At 39.5% G+C, this 15,010-nt stretch overlaps 1 protein-coding gene across 1 annotated transcript in view; it reads right to left on the reverse strand.

Annotated features, from left to right (window-relative positions):
- Window positions 1-1,555: 1,555 nt before the first annotated feature.
- hmgcs1 (3-hydroxy-3-methylglutaryl-CoA synthase 1 (soluble)) overlaps window positions 1,556-15,010 on the reverse strand; it is a 32,771-nt gene continuing 19,316 nt past the window's right edge. The window contains exons 9-10 of the mRNA XM_080047222.1: window positions 4,243-4,400; window positions 1,556-3,705 (exon numbers count right to left, since the gene is read on the reverse strand). Of these exons, the coding sequence (XP_079903348.1) occupies window positions 3,628-3,705; window positions 4,243-4,400 (236 nt within the window). The 3' untranslated portion in view covers window positions 1,556-3,627. The remainder of the gene's footprint in view (window positions 3,706-4,242; window positions 4,401-15,010) is intronic.

A 15,010-nucleotide genomic window follows, 5' to 3' on the forward strand; every position in this document is an offset into this window, starting at 1 on the left:
TAAACATTTCATACCACGAAGATGCCAGATGAATAACCCAAGAAAATAATGATGGCTAAACTAAATGTCCTCTGTCTAAACGTTTAAAAGGCGAGTTAGACCCCTGTTCAATTTATAAAGGTTTGTAACTGAGTATACATTGTGCTTAGCCACCAAAGCATCACTGTCTCTGACCTTACTGCTGTCAGTCACTGCCTCACATAACTTCAGGCTGCACCACATAATACACATGAATGATCGCCAGTCATATTCTCCGTGAAATTATTGATTTAGGGGATAAAGCTTTGTTAGCTAGATGGAGCTGTTGTTAAACAGATTGGCGATTACATTTACTGTTTGTTCAGCGTGCGCAATGTTTTGGCTTTGTATCTTGCTAGCATAACAGTAGCTCTGTGGCTAACAGCTGCCGCAGTCTCCCGTTGCTCGTATCCTTGGGCCGACTTCCCAGTAAAACGTCAACGCACCATAAAAGCCACATTCTGTCGTTGCTAAGTGAAAATATAAACGAGTGGGCTAATTATTATTTTCTTTAGTAAGTAAGTGACCATGGTATGAACGGGTAAAGAATGCCAAGCTACCGATTTTTATTTTATTTTGTCGTATGATGTGGGCTAGATTCCATAAAGAATGGCTGGACCTTCCACACCGGATGTGCATGAGGTTGGCGTTGGACCTGGACCTGACATCCATTTCCGCCGTCCTGCAGGCTGCAGCCGTTAGTACTTGCCTCCATAGACTTTGGTTGCGTTCCGAATCGCATACTCTTTCTTTTTTCTATTCTACATACTACATCCGACGATAAAAATAATCTAGTTAGGATGCATTAGGCATACTATTGGGACATACTTTTCTCTCTTATTTCATCATAACATTGCGCCTTGATCTTGCCTCTTGCTTTTATATCCGTCGCATCCCCGTTTGTTTTCATATGGAGGCTTCGTCGATGTTACGTCACTTCACGTGCGCACTGGATTGTGGGTCAGAATCGCCCAAATAGGATGCACTTTTCAACACTAACAATCTTGGCCGCATGAAGTAGGACATCCGGGTACTTCTAACCATCCTAAATCTGGCCACAAGAATCGGGACATCCTAAATCTTTTTTCTACATACTATATAGTAGAAAGTATGCGATTCGGAACGCAACCATAATAATTAATTATATTATGTCTATGCTTGCCCCTCCCTGGTAAATGCAGCCTGTTGAGTAGGAACTAGTTTCCGGCATCATTTTCTGATCGTAAATGACAAAATAATGGCCGCGACCATCGAATTCTCATACTTTTGAGCCCGCGAAAATAAAATAGATAGGCTATGTATCAACTTCAAACCATTATATCTCTGGCAAAGTTGTCCCCGCTTTAGTTTCTATGCTGCGTCGGATCGAACGTGATCACGTGATCAGCACGTCAAATGACGCAATGCTGCGTGACCAGAGTTCCAAAATATGTTCCAAGCTAGGAAGTCACCCAGTTTCACTGTCCGTGAGTGAGGCCAAATGTACAGCGCGCACACAGTATCTATACAGGCACACACACACACACTTCATCCAAGACATCAATTTATTTAAATCTACAAAGAATACATAATCTTTGTTTGTACTGTACATAACCATCAAAATTGGTGAAGATGATGTGATCTCTGAGAAAGGCCCTATAAAAACACACAACACAGAATATAATTCCTAAAAAGAACCTTCACTGACACAGTGTGTGCGTGTGTTCTGGTGTGAGCAAGGCTCGACTCCAGAGGAACCAACTCTAATTGTACAATTAAAAATAATATCTGTACATTATTCAAATAAATTCTTTTGTCTGTTTACAGTCCATACATACATAAGGCTTCTCAAGAATGTAGTCGCCTTTACATCAACTGTCCAGACTCGCTGATCCCCGTGTGCAAGTTTATGACCCAGTCCAACCGTCAACAGGAACAAACCAACAGTGTTATGTCTCTTAAGGCTGATTTTTTTTTAATCAGTTTCAACATATGTATACAGCATATATTATCAAATCAATGTTAATGTTAAAGAGGGAAAAATTTAGACAAATCCATACACGGCCCTTTCAAGAATTTGTTGACAGAAAAAATTACTGTTCAGCTCTGTATGCTGCATTTAAAAGCAAACAATGCCCTTTGGAATTAAAGTTTAAGCATAAATGAATGTTAAGCATTAGCTATTTCAATCAAACTTACATGGAAAGACAAAAACAATGAAACACTGAAGTTTAACAGGCAATCTGCCTGACAATATGGTTTCACATCACAAAAAACTCTGAAGTGTCTATAATGAACTGTCTCGTATATTGCATACACTTTAAAAATGGGCAATGGGTAATATTTTACCAACTCTTGGCACAAATTAAACTCCATATAATGCGACTTCTGCCACCTCTTTTTATGCTGATAAAAATGTTCCTAAGGCAGAGCCAGCGCAGCTACATGTATTTGATGGGGATGTCCTGAATTGTGGCGTCACTGGTTTAGATTAGAAATGTTAGAAATCACTGCTGTTGACAACACTGTACTTTGAGTTCCATTGCCGAGTAACAATACAATAAAAAGACCTCACAGAGGCTTGAAGCATGAGTACTGCAGTCGTTTGAACTAACTTACTAGGTATTTTTTTATTTCTCTCTTTCTCAAGTATTAACCCTTACCTCACATGTATACATTTTGTGATTTGAATGTAATTATCAGTTGCAGCCCAACTTTATCCAATCTGATTAGTCATATGAAAAACTTTGACTGAATCATTGATTGAATTGATTTAATCAATTGTCCCTTCAACAGAAAAAATAAAACATAATCAATGAAGTATGTTACATGTGATAATACATTTCCTGAACAGCAGCTACTCAGTACTGAATCACTCAATGGTTTTTTTCTACAACTCAATATAAGACAAATAGCAAAACTACTATATTAGTTGAATCCAAAATATTTTCACTTTAACATGTATTTATGTAAAATAACCTGCCTTCTGTTTGAGGATCACAAAATATGCGACAGCTGACATCTTGTATGTGGATGAATGATAAAATGTTGCCTTTATTCGCTCAGCTACAGCAGTCAAGAAAAAGTAACGTTTAAAGTCGGCTCCCTCCACTGTGTGCAGTGCATTGTGGGAGGAGCATTACCTTCAGTCTTGTGTCCCACTCTTCTTGATGTTTGATCATAGCCCTACTTTGATACATTAACCTAGTTAAAAAGAAAGTGGGCCCTGTTTAGTTCCTTCAATCAACAGAGTTCTGAAGCCATATTGGTTATATCCAGTTCCACTTCCTGTCACTGGCTTCCAGCTGCCAAGATCAGCAGCACTCAATGAAGAAAAATATGTAAAAGTGTTAAATAAAGGATTGTTAAAACAAAAAAGAGTATTGTGTTAAAAGTAGATGCCAAGGTCCAACATAGAGTTTACTGTCCAACAGTATTAAGCCTAGTTGTGAACAACAGTAGTATTATGGGGAAATTGGGGAGGATACAGGCAGTTGAGAAGTGTCTCCATACAACACTTTAATGGGCACACTGTGGGATCTTTCCAACCTTCTAGACTCTGGTAGTCTTTCTAGTTCTTACAGTTCCAAACTGTTGAATGTTGATAGCGGTCATCATAGGTAAACTGAGTCAGTTGCTAATGGCAGCCTCTGTGCCAGCTGAGGCTGTAGGGATGCGAGGCATCTTCTTGGCTGGACTTGGGATGTGCTGGAAGAGAAATACAGACCGTGAACTTCAAGAATGTACAGCTGTTTTATCAAGCACTGAATATTTCAGAACTGCTGCATTTAATGAAAATACATTAGGGATTTCTCATTCATATATTCAACAGCGTTTCATGTTATGTTCTCCGGTAATACAAGATTTACTCTATTTAAGCTTATTTTAATTTTATTGTACTATTTTTGAAATTCTGTTTGTTCGTCTTTATTTTGTCCTTTTATATTGCTTTGAGTTTATTGCCTCAATAATATGGCAATAAACAGGCATTTTTACCCTCGCACTGCTGTGTAAAAGCGAGTGACATGGAAAGGCAGATCGCGCCGGGAATTTTACCTCGGAGGTAGTAAAAATCCCAGAATATTGTAAAGAGTTACCCATTGACAAAATGTCAAAAGTCTGTTTTTGTTTGCGTTTTATATGTCTGAAATACATTGAATCAATCAATCAGTCTGACAATGTTAAGGGTGTGATATAATAAACAAACTGATTACTCTTTTGATGGCGAATAAAAAAATACTGTACCTCCGTAGCAGTGATGGAGCGGACATGTTCTGGCTCTGCTGACAGGTCATGGTCCAGAGGTCTTCGATCGTATTCCCTGCGATGTTTGTCATCCACTCGTGTCAAGTACCATGTCCCTGGAAACAGATCCTCCACCGAGCCTCCAGGGATGTAGCTGGCTGTCCACACAAAAAAATTATCAGACAGCAAGTTATGAGCATGCATGATTCTTAGTATCATTAACATTATTGTGCGATAGGCTTGCAATATACACTTTAAAGAGGACCTATTATGCTATTTTTCAGTCAAACTTTGTTACTGCAGTTACTGCAAAAACGTTCTGTTGAGAGTCTAAACATAACTGCCCTCTGTCTCCGTCTGCACTGTGTTTGAACTAGGGATGTGAACAATGTGTCGATTGTCGACTCGTGCGCAATAGACGCTTCATTTCTGCAATTTGCGTGCATTAAATGTCCAGTGTGGGTCAACAGTGCAATGCAAAATATGCAGCATTAAGTTACAGCATTCTTCTATGGCCGTGATGTTAAATCACCTTCAAACAAAGCCCCCCAAAGCAGCGAGTGGAACGTTGTGACGGTAAAAAATCACCCAGAGACCTCACCAGTGTGAGCGAGTGAGCCGCCCTGCAGAAAAACTGCCTGATTTGATGGCTAAATGAAAGTAGGGAAAATCCTGCCCGTTAAAATTGTGTATGGGAGCATCTTCCGCAATATGTTCAGTGTTTCCCCCAGGAAATGTCTTAGTCAACGTGGTCACAGCCCAGGGCTACAGGAGGCGCGGCGCAAAATTGCTCAAATATGCCAATGCGCACTAAAGAAATAGACAACTGTTTATTTAAATACAAAATACAACAGACACTGACCTTACAGTTGTGCAATTTTGTTTGCCATGTGCAGGTACAAATTTTGTGCAAACAAGTAGACAGTAGACAGTAAGTTCCTTTTTGGATGGGGGTTTGTTGTGCAATTATTGTGGACAATAGGCCTACTGTGATGCGATAGCCTATAATTCATTAATGGTTATTATTAGCCTTTTTGCTTGATTTCTTTTTAAATATAGAGGTTATTGGTCGTTTTGGAACATGTATTTCTCAATTTAAAACATACAAATAAAACGGCATTGAAAATTCATTCATTAATATCCCCTAGAACAGTGCTGCTTTTATTTTCGCCAGCAGGCCGCCTTAGCCATAAAGCGCTGGGGGAAACACTGATGTTTTTAGCCTGTCTCGAGCCCGATTACACAGTCATGTCGTCAAGCTGACAGCGCGACTGAAGGGACTGTACAGCGAGCTTCCGTTAGTTTCTGTTTTCAGCCGAGTAAGTTACATTCACCTCCGACGCATGGACAGCGTTTAATTAAAGCCTCTCATTTTTATTATCAAAAAGGCTTTGATGCAAATTCTGAAGTCTGAACACACACAGCGGCAGCAGTGTTGTTTAAAGGAAAGTGCAGTTGCTCATTCTAATCAGCACTACAACTGCATGCTGCTGCCGTGAAAAAAAGGCACAATGCCTTTTTTTTTGGAATTGCACAGTAAATCGATCGATTTGTTGATTGAACTTGGCTTATCAGAGCAGGCCGGTAACTCCATGACAACAGGCACGCCCCCTAGTTTCACGTTACACTGAGCAGACTGCAGTGTGAGCGCGGGCAGATTTGAACAGGCGGGGAGGGACAGGGACATGTCTGAGTGTGTAGCTCAATCAGCTTTGTGTACAGTCATGCAATCCAGGAAACTAGGCACTAGGGTGCCGCGATTGGCATCGGAGTGTTGAGGCTGTGCACAGCCACCTGCAGCCACCCCAGACAGTAAGCAGGGAATTTATCTAAAATGCATGTACATCATTATCTGACACTTTGGTATAATTTAGCATGACTGTATAACATTATAACAGCATTTATAGGTCAGAAATTATGAAAAAAACATAATACAGTCCCCTCCAGAAGTATTGGAACATTGAGGCCAATTCCTTTATTTTTGCTGTAGACTGGAAACATTTGGGTTTGACACCAAAATATGAATATGAGACAATAGATCAACATTTCAGCCTTCATTTCCAGGTATTTACATCTGTATCTGATACACAACTGAGAAGAAAGCATTATTTGTAAAGGAACACCACATTTTTAGGTGAGCAAAAGTAATGGAACAGATGGACTTAAAATAAATTTAAGTAAATAAGACTTAAAGCAGCTCCGAATAACATTTAAATATCTTTTAAACAGCCTCATGTTTCCTCTGATAATCATAAATTACCTTTAACAGCAAACGAGACCATCAGTGCAAAGAAAGACGTTTTTAAATAGTTTTTATTACTGCGTTTGGTCTGGTTGCACATCCAGTCCGATTTTCGGTTTGCGCGTGCAGGCTCTTTGGTTACATATCCGTATTGGTCGCAGATTTCAGTGTGGCGCAACAACGCGATTTGAGAAGCCTATCCCTCCAGGTGAGGGAAGGGGAGCAGGAGCCTTGTTTGAGACAGTTGTTTGTCGTCATAATGACTGATAATGGGGCTGAACCATCAAAGAAAAAAAAGAAAATGCAATGAAGAAAAGCTAAAAGGGAGAGTGGTAGACGAGCGGGAGGGCGTTGCCAAGCAACGTATACACAATGCGAACTAGACTGCAGTGTTTACTCCTAAATGAATGAGCGATAGCCTACTAAAACAGAGTTAACTTTGCCTCACCATCATCAGATGAGTCGACCATTATTCTTCTGAAAGTCATTATTGACTATTGTTATAATTATTATTAATTATAACATAAACACATTACCTCATCGTAATCCATACTAACCGACGTCTCTCGTTCATTCGCTTTCTGTGAGGACACAGAGTCTTTCAGCTCTGTGAGAGTACTTCGGTGACACTGCATCAACTCATTGCAATCAAGTGTGTGTGGCACTTACTGGCATTAGTTGATGCTGTGTGACCAAACTTGAAGTTTTTGGCCTTAATGCAAGATGCAGTGTGTGGCAGAAACTAACACTGCACATCACCCTATACACACCATCCTCACCGTGAAACATGGTGGTGCCAGCATCATGCTATGTCCTGTTCTTCAGCAGGGAAGGGGAAACTGGTTAGAATTGATGGGAAGATGGATGGAGCCAAATACAGGACAGAAAACCTGTTAGAGTCTGCAAAAGACTTGAGACTGGGGTGGAGGTTCACCTTCCAGAGGGACAACTAGCCTAAAAATACAGCCATATCTACTATGGAATGGTTTAAATCAAAGCATAGTCATGTGTTCGAATGGTCCAGTCAAAGTCCAGACCTCAATAAAATTGAGAATCTCTGGAAAGACTTGAAAATTGCTGTTCACAGACGCTCTCCATCCAATCTGATGCTAAATCTGAAGCTCAAGCTATTTTTTAAAGAGGAATAGGCAAAAACTTCAGTCTGTTGATGGGCAAAGCTGGTAGAGAAATACTCCAATAGAGTTGCAGCTGTAATAGCAGCGATAGGTGGTTCTACAAAGCACTGACTCAGGGGGCTGAATACTTTTGCACGCCACACTTTTCAGTTTTTTATTTATAAAAAAAAAATGTAAAACCATGTTTCATTTTCATTCCACTTCACAATTATGCACCACTTTGTGTTGGTCTATCACATAAAATCCCAATAAAATAAATGTACGTGTGTGGTTATAACGTGACTAAATGTCGAAAATGTCAAGGGGTATGAATACTTTTGCAAGGCACTGTACAGTACTGAGACAATTGTGATTACTAATCACAGTGAAGATATAAGTAGAAAATAAAAGGTGTTAATGTTGTGTTTTGTCATTTTGTTATTCGTGTGTCAGTATTTTAAATCACAACAACCACATTTGAAAACAGAATTGTTTTAGACACTCATTTTATTATGCTGAATACATCTTCAATTTAAATGTATCCATCTAATAAGCTCAAGCAAAGTTGTTATTTCCAGTGCATTTTCCATATTGAAAGCGATCTCGAAATGTAAGTTCATCAAATAAATGTTTTGGATAAAACCTATCCACAAGTACTCTTCTGGCTGGCCTCTGCAGTGGGAGTTGGTCTTAATTTAGATATTACAAATAGTCCATGCTCTCTCACAAACACCACTAAACTGAAGTTAAACCTGCCTCTTCGGGTTGGCTAGTGAGCGAGCATGGAGTAGGCAGCAAAACGACATGCTCTGCTGAAACTTTAATTTAAAAGTTTTATTTGGCACTTTATACCCTCAAAAGGCGACAAAATACTATTATAAGTTTATTGTTCTCATTTTAGTTAAGTTAAAACTTGAAAGCGTTACGCCAATGGCCAACAGTTTGCGTTTGAAATTCGACAAGTACAAATTCCCCGGAGAATCCCCAGCAGCTGGGCCTGAAGCCCCGGGCACAAGTGTTTCAACATCCGCTAGCATCAGCGCTAACTTGCCTCGGACGGCTAGCCAAATGGAGTCCGCGGACATGAAAGCTGAAATCCTCACGGCACTTAAAAAGGACATCGCTATCCTGCTAGGACGGAGTTAAAGTCCGAGCTACATGCAGTGAAGGCAGAGGTGCCTAACAACACTGCTACAATTCGCTCCGAGGTGGACACGATGAAAACAACTATATCCGACATGGAACGCGGGCTGTCTTCATGCTCCGATGACGTGACTTCACTTCTAACTAGGGTGGGAAGACTCGAGACAGAGGTTACCAACACACGGAAATGCCTCGACATGGAGGGGCGAATGAGACGGGACAACATTCGGATACTAAATGTCCCAGAGACCCCACTCTCCAGCACACCAGCGGCGGTCTCTAAACTGCTTAAAGAGGCTTTGAAAATGGATAAAGACGTCTTGATAGACAGATCGCACAGAGGACTGCAGGCAAGGAAACCTGACGGCAAACCCCGAGTCATCGTGGCGAAATTACAATACCACCAAGACTGACTGTTTTGACATTCTGCGCCGTGCCAGGGAATCCGGACCACTCAAGTTTAAAGGGACCGCCATCTCCAAGTCCTCGGACTTCTAAAATCACTCTGATGTTTGGCATGTAAAAAAGGAGACACATGGTTATTGCTGTTACTCCTTTAAAGCCATATTTTGCTTTCTTATTTACTTTTTTTTCATGGTGTTTACCCTGCCATGCAACGCTGTCTTCCCTTATTTTATTTTATTTAAAAAAAATGTATCTAAATTTTATTATACATTTATGAACCTGAGATCCTGATACTGAGATGGCAGACAGCAAACTTTTTAGTTCATTGCATCTCTATTTTTTTTTATATACATATTCTATTTTTATTTTATTTTCTCCCCCCTTTTTTTTTTATTTATTTATTTAAATTATTATTTTATTGTCCATTTACTCTACGCCTTTGGGTTGAGAACATTTTTATATATGTAATGTTCAATGTGCCTTATGCTAATCTAAGTTCTATATAAGTTTTAGCAGAGTTCTGCCTTTCAAGTAACTAGCGCATCCTTCTACAAGCACTTAAATGTGTAGATGCTTCTGCGAGGGGGTTGGGAGTCACCTTGTTCGGATAGGTGAGGGGTGGGGATTCACTGTACCTGACTCAGAATTTGATCATGGCTAACACAGACACTAGAGGATCAGCTAGTTGTGATGTTACCTTTATAAGTTGGAATGTAAAGTCTTTAAATCATCCAGTCAAACGAAAGAAAGTAATGTCTCATTTGAATAAACTAAATGTGGGGATAGCATACCTACAGGAGACGCATCTTAAAACTTTTGATCATTTTCGACTGAGGGGGGGATGGGTCGGTCAATCATACCATTCTAATTTTCACTCAAAGTCCAGAGGAGCGGCCATCCTTATTAATAAGAACATTCCATTTGTTATGTCAAAGGTTGAAACAGATTCCTCAGGGCGTTATATAATTGTAGTAGGCAGACTATATAATACACCAGTTATCCTGGCTAATGTTTATGCCCCACATTGGGAAGACAGCTCTTTTTTCAAAACCTTTTTTGCTCTACTCCCTAACATGGATACGCACAATCTTATACTTGGAGGGGATATGAATTGCGCGCCATCACCTGCCCTAGACCGCAGTTCATCCAGAATTATAACCACATCCAATACAGCTCTACAAATACAATTATTTCTTGACACAAACGGTATATCTGATGCCTGGCGCTTTCAAAATCCCACATCTAGAGGTTACTCTTTCTTCTCACCAGTGCACGGGACGTACTCACGCATAGATTACTTCTTCTTGGATAAGAAGCTTCTTCCATTAATGACTAAATGTGAATATGAAGCAATAGTTATCTCTGACCACGCCCCCCTGTTGATGACTCTACACATACCGGTCTCTCATGCCAACTACCGTCCCTGGCGTCTCAATTCGTTATTACTTTCAGACGAAGATTTTATTAAATTTATCTCCTCTGAAATAACTATATTCCTCGAGCATAATCAGACTCCAGGAATATCTGCTTCATTATTGTGGGAAACAATGAAGGCATACATCAGGGGACAGATAATATCATACAGTGCACAGCAAAGAAAATGTCGCAATGCAAGACTTGAACAACTAACGAATGAAATTCTTGATCTGGACGCAACAATTACATAACAACTTACCCCAACTAATGATTTACTTAAATTACGATTGGCCCTTCAAACAGAGTTCAATTTATTGTCAACCAGACACATTGAAAACCTTATTAATAAAACACAAAGTAGAACATACGAATTTGGCGAAACGCTGGAAAAATCCTCGCCCATCAGCTCCGTCAAAAAACTGCAGATCGAACTATACCTGAGATAAATGATGAATTGAGCACTAGGCATACAGATCATTCAGAAATTAACTCATGTTTTCGTAAATTTTACTCAAAGTTATATGCTACAGAAACCCTTGGGAGCCACACTCTGTTTGACTCATTTTTTGGGAAAATAAATGTCCCTACAATTAATGATGAGACTGCATTCGATCTATGAACCATTTTCCATAGAGGAACTTACTAGTGCAATCAAGTCCATGCAAGATGGAAAATCCCCAGGACCTGATGGATTCCCAAGTGAATTTTTTAAGAAGTTTACCAACAAACTTGCCCCGGTCTTGCTATCTGTATTCGAAGAGTCACTTGCCACAGGCTCCCTTCCTCATTCTATGCGCCAAGCAGTAATTTCCCTCATTCCTAAAAAAGATAAAAATCCACTAGAATGTGGCTCATTTCGCCCTATCTCACTCTTAAATGTGGATAGTAAAATTCTTTCCAAAATGCTAGCCCGTCGTTTAGAAACAATCTTGCCCTCAATTGTGTCTGATGATCACACAGGCTTTATTAAAGGACGGAATTCTTTCTTTAATATTAGACGCCTGTTCAATATACTTTATGATCCCGCTTCACCTGACATTCCAGAAATACTGATATCACTCGACGCCGAGAAGGCTTTCGATCGGTGGAGTGGGATTACCTTTTTTACACCCTCAAACGATTTGGGTTTGGTGAGAAATTTGTCTCTTGGATAAGGTTACTTTACTCCTCTCCATTAACTGCTGTCCGAACAAACAATAATCTCTCCTCCTATTTTCCTCTCCACCCGACAGGGTTGCCCCTTGTCACCCCTTTTATTCGCTCTTGCAATTGAGCCATTAGCAATCGCCCTTCGCAATGAAGCTGATATAAAGGGAATACAGAGAAACGGCTCGGAGAGCAAGGTGTCTCTTTATGCTGATGACATGCTTTTATATCTGTCCGACCCTTTAACTAGCCTTCCAATAGCACTTGATCTCCTCAAAGAATTCGGCAAAATATCAGGTTACAAAATAAACTTACAAAAAAGTGAGATAATGCCAGTGAATACTGCTGCTAAGCAAATTAATTTAGACTCATTTCCACTAAAAATAAGTGTGCAAAAATTTAAATATTTAGGAATCTGGATAACACACACAGTTAAAGACATCTTTAAAGCTAATTTCTCACCATTACTTTCTAATCTTAAATTAGATCGCTGGAGTCTATTACCTTTGTCATTGGGAGGCAGGATTAATACAATCAAAATGAATGTGCTACCCAAATTTCTGTATGCATTTCAGTGTATTCCTTTATTTATATCAAAATCATATTTTTTGTCAATTGACAAATTGATATCTGCATTTATTTGGAACAAGAAAAACCCTTGAATAAGGAAAAGCATGTTACAACGGCATCGTCAGCAAGGGGGATTGTCTCTTCCTAATTTTCAGTTTTATTATTGGGCTGCCAACATTAGGACATTGTTATATTGGAAGCAATCTCCATCTAATGATAATGCCCCTGTGTGACTACAATTGGAGAAATTATCTTGTTCAACTTCCTTGTACTCCCTGCTCTGTTCGGGACTCCCCCTACCGGATCCTATATCCAGATTTTCCTCAAACCCAATTGTGAAACACTCTTTAAAGATCTGGAAACAGTTTAGGAGATTCTTTTCTCTCAAACACTTCTCGATTTGTGCCCCTATAGCGAGAAATCACCTTTTTGTGCCATCAGTTATAGACAGAGCTTTTCATGAATGGGAGAGAAGAGGAGTAAATACAATAGAGGATCTTTTTGTAGACAATACTTTCATATCCTTTGGTCAGTTAATGCTAAAATATAATATTCCCCGCTCACATTTTTTTAGATTTTTACAGCTCCGTAGCTTCATATCGGCATCATACTCTCTTTTTCCATCACAACCACCCAACTCTCTTTTAGAAACTTGACCCAGGTTCCAAAGGGACCATTGGGACAGTTTACTCTTTTTTAAACTCACAACATCTGGAACCCTTGACATCAGTAAGGAATCGGTTGGAGGGAGATTTGGAGACAGTGCTTTCTGATGAAGTTTGGAAGAAGGCCACAGATAGGATACATTCTTCTTCTATTTGTTTACGTCACACAGTCATCCAGTTCAAGGTCTTACATCGCCTTCACTGGTCAAAAGTAAAGCTGGCAAAGTTCACACCTATCGATCCCATATGTGACCGATGCAAGCAAGTGCCGGCTACGCTTTCACACATGTTCTGGTCCTGTCCGAAACTTAATAATTTTTGGCAATTGATATTTAAAACCTTTTCAGATGTTTTAGAAGTACATATAGAACCTTTTGCTATCACCGCAGTATTTGGAGTTACTCCACAGGATATACATCTTACGTTCCAAGCAAGACAAATTATAGCTTTTGCATCTCTCTTGGCTAGACGACTTATACTCCTCAAGTGGAAAGAGAAGTTCTCCCCAACCTTTAAAATGTGGATTAAAGATATGATGCATCACTTAGTGTTAGAGAAGATTTGTTACTCTACTAGAGGGTGTGCTCAGAAATGTAATGCTATATGGAAACCTTTTTTGACCTATGTGGAGAGGATAGATTATGCTAATATGGGAGTTTAGTGCTGCTGACCTCATTTCTTTCTCTATTGTAGCCTATTTACTGAGGTGTAATTTTATTTTCAATCTGTATTTATTTTTTGTATTTTCCCCTGTCAAACTGTTATTTAACTGTTTGTATGTATTTCTGGTTTTATTTAGATTTTGTCTTTTTACTTGTGTGCATTTCAATTATGATCCCTGAATGCTATTGTTATAGAATGGTACAGTGTTACTGTTAAAGGGGTGGGGCTCTGTTGGAGCAAATTGGGGTGGGGGCGGTTATAATTGTATTAATCTAATTCAGGGGTTCTCAAACTTTTGATAGCTGAGGGCCAATTTAGGAACCCAACATTGGACCGAGGGCCGCCGAAGGAAAAAAAATTATAAAACTGAAATAATTTCAATGGCCAGCGTCTTTGCGTCTTTACAGTTTACATGTATTGGTCAGCATCCAATACTGTGTAATTAACACATTTAAAGTAATAAATGAAGGGCTAGGTCTCATTTCAACATTGGGGAACACACATTAAAAGCGGGGGTCTGGGGGTTGTTCCCCAGAAAAATTTGAGGTTCGAACACTTCATTTTGTGCATTTTGGTTAATTTTTATGCAGTAATTTGTGTCTTCTGTATTTATTTATGGTGGAAATGTTAAGGAAAAGACAACTCGCTCCCATTGACACACATCTAATGGAATATAAATCAAGGCACTGAGGCATTCTGTATTGCATTCAAATATTTATTCTACTTTATTGTTCAAAACTTTCTACACATTGAAAACGTATCACCTTTTGGAGTGTTTTTTTGTAGGACTCACTACTCATGATGCAGCAGCAGTGTTAACTATTATGACACTATACATTGGAAATAAACAGGGTGGGCTATCAGCAGTCAACTAGGCAGATAGTTCCATGGCTATCAGCAGCTAGCTAACGTTAGTTTGTTAGCTAAACTTTAGGCAAAAGAGTTAGAAACCAGATAATGTTAGCATCCATCCTTAGACACTTGACCTAATCTAATTCACCTTGAATGTGAGAAAGTGCATCATATTGGGCTTGACAAGCTCACTATCTAACAACTTACATTGGGACCACTACACTGCCTGCTGCACTGCGGGAGGCTGACCAGCCGTCTGCAACGAGAGGCAGAGGCCAGCCGAACTTCGCAAGTTTAATAAGTGGGGAATGAATACAAACAATTAGGAGGGATATTTAAGTGTTTCGACCCCTGTACTGTTTTTACTGTTACGGGGGACGCATCCCCTCCGTGCGTTTCAATAAAAATAAATGTGATTTTTTTTTTTTTTAATAATTCATAATTCAATGCGGGCCGCCAGATATGCTTCCCGCACTTTGAGAACCACTGATCTAATTGTATCTGCATTGCATTCTGTAAAACGTCAAATACCAATAAATAAACCTTGAGAA

Source organism: Ammodytes marinus (genome assembly GCF_949987685.1).
Source record: "Ammodytes marinus genome assembly, chromosome: 18".
NCBI classification, from domain to species: domain Eukaryota; kingdom Metazoa; phylum Chordata; class Actinopteri; order Uranoscopiformes; family Ammodytidae; genus Ammodytes; species Ammodytes marinus.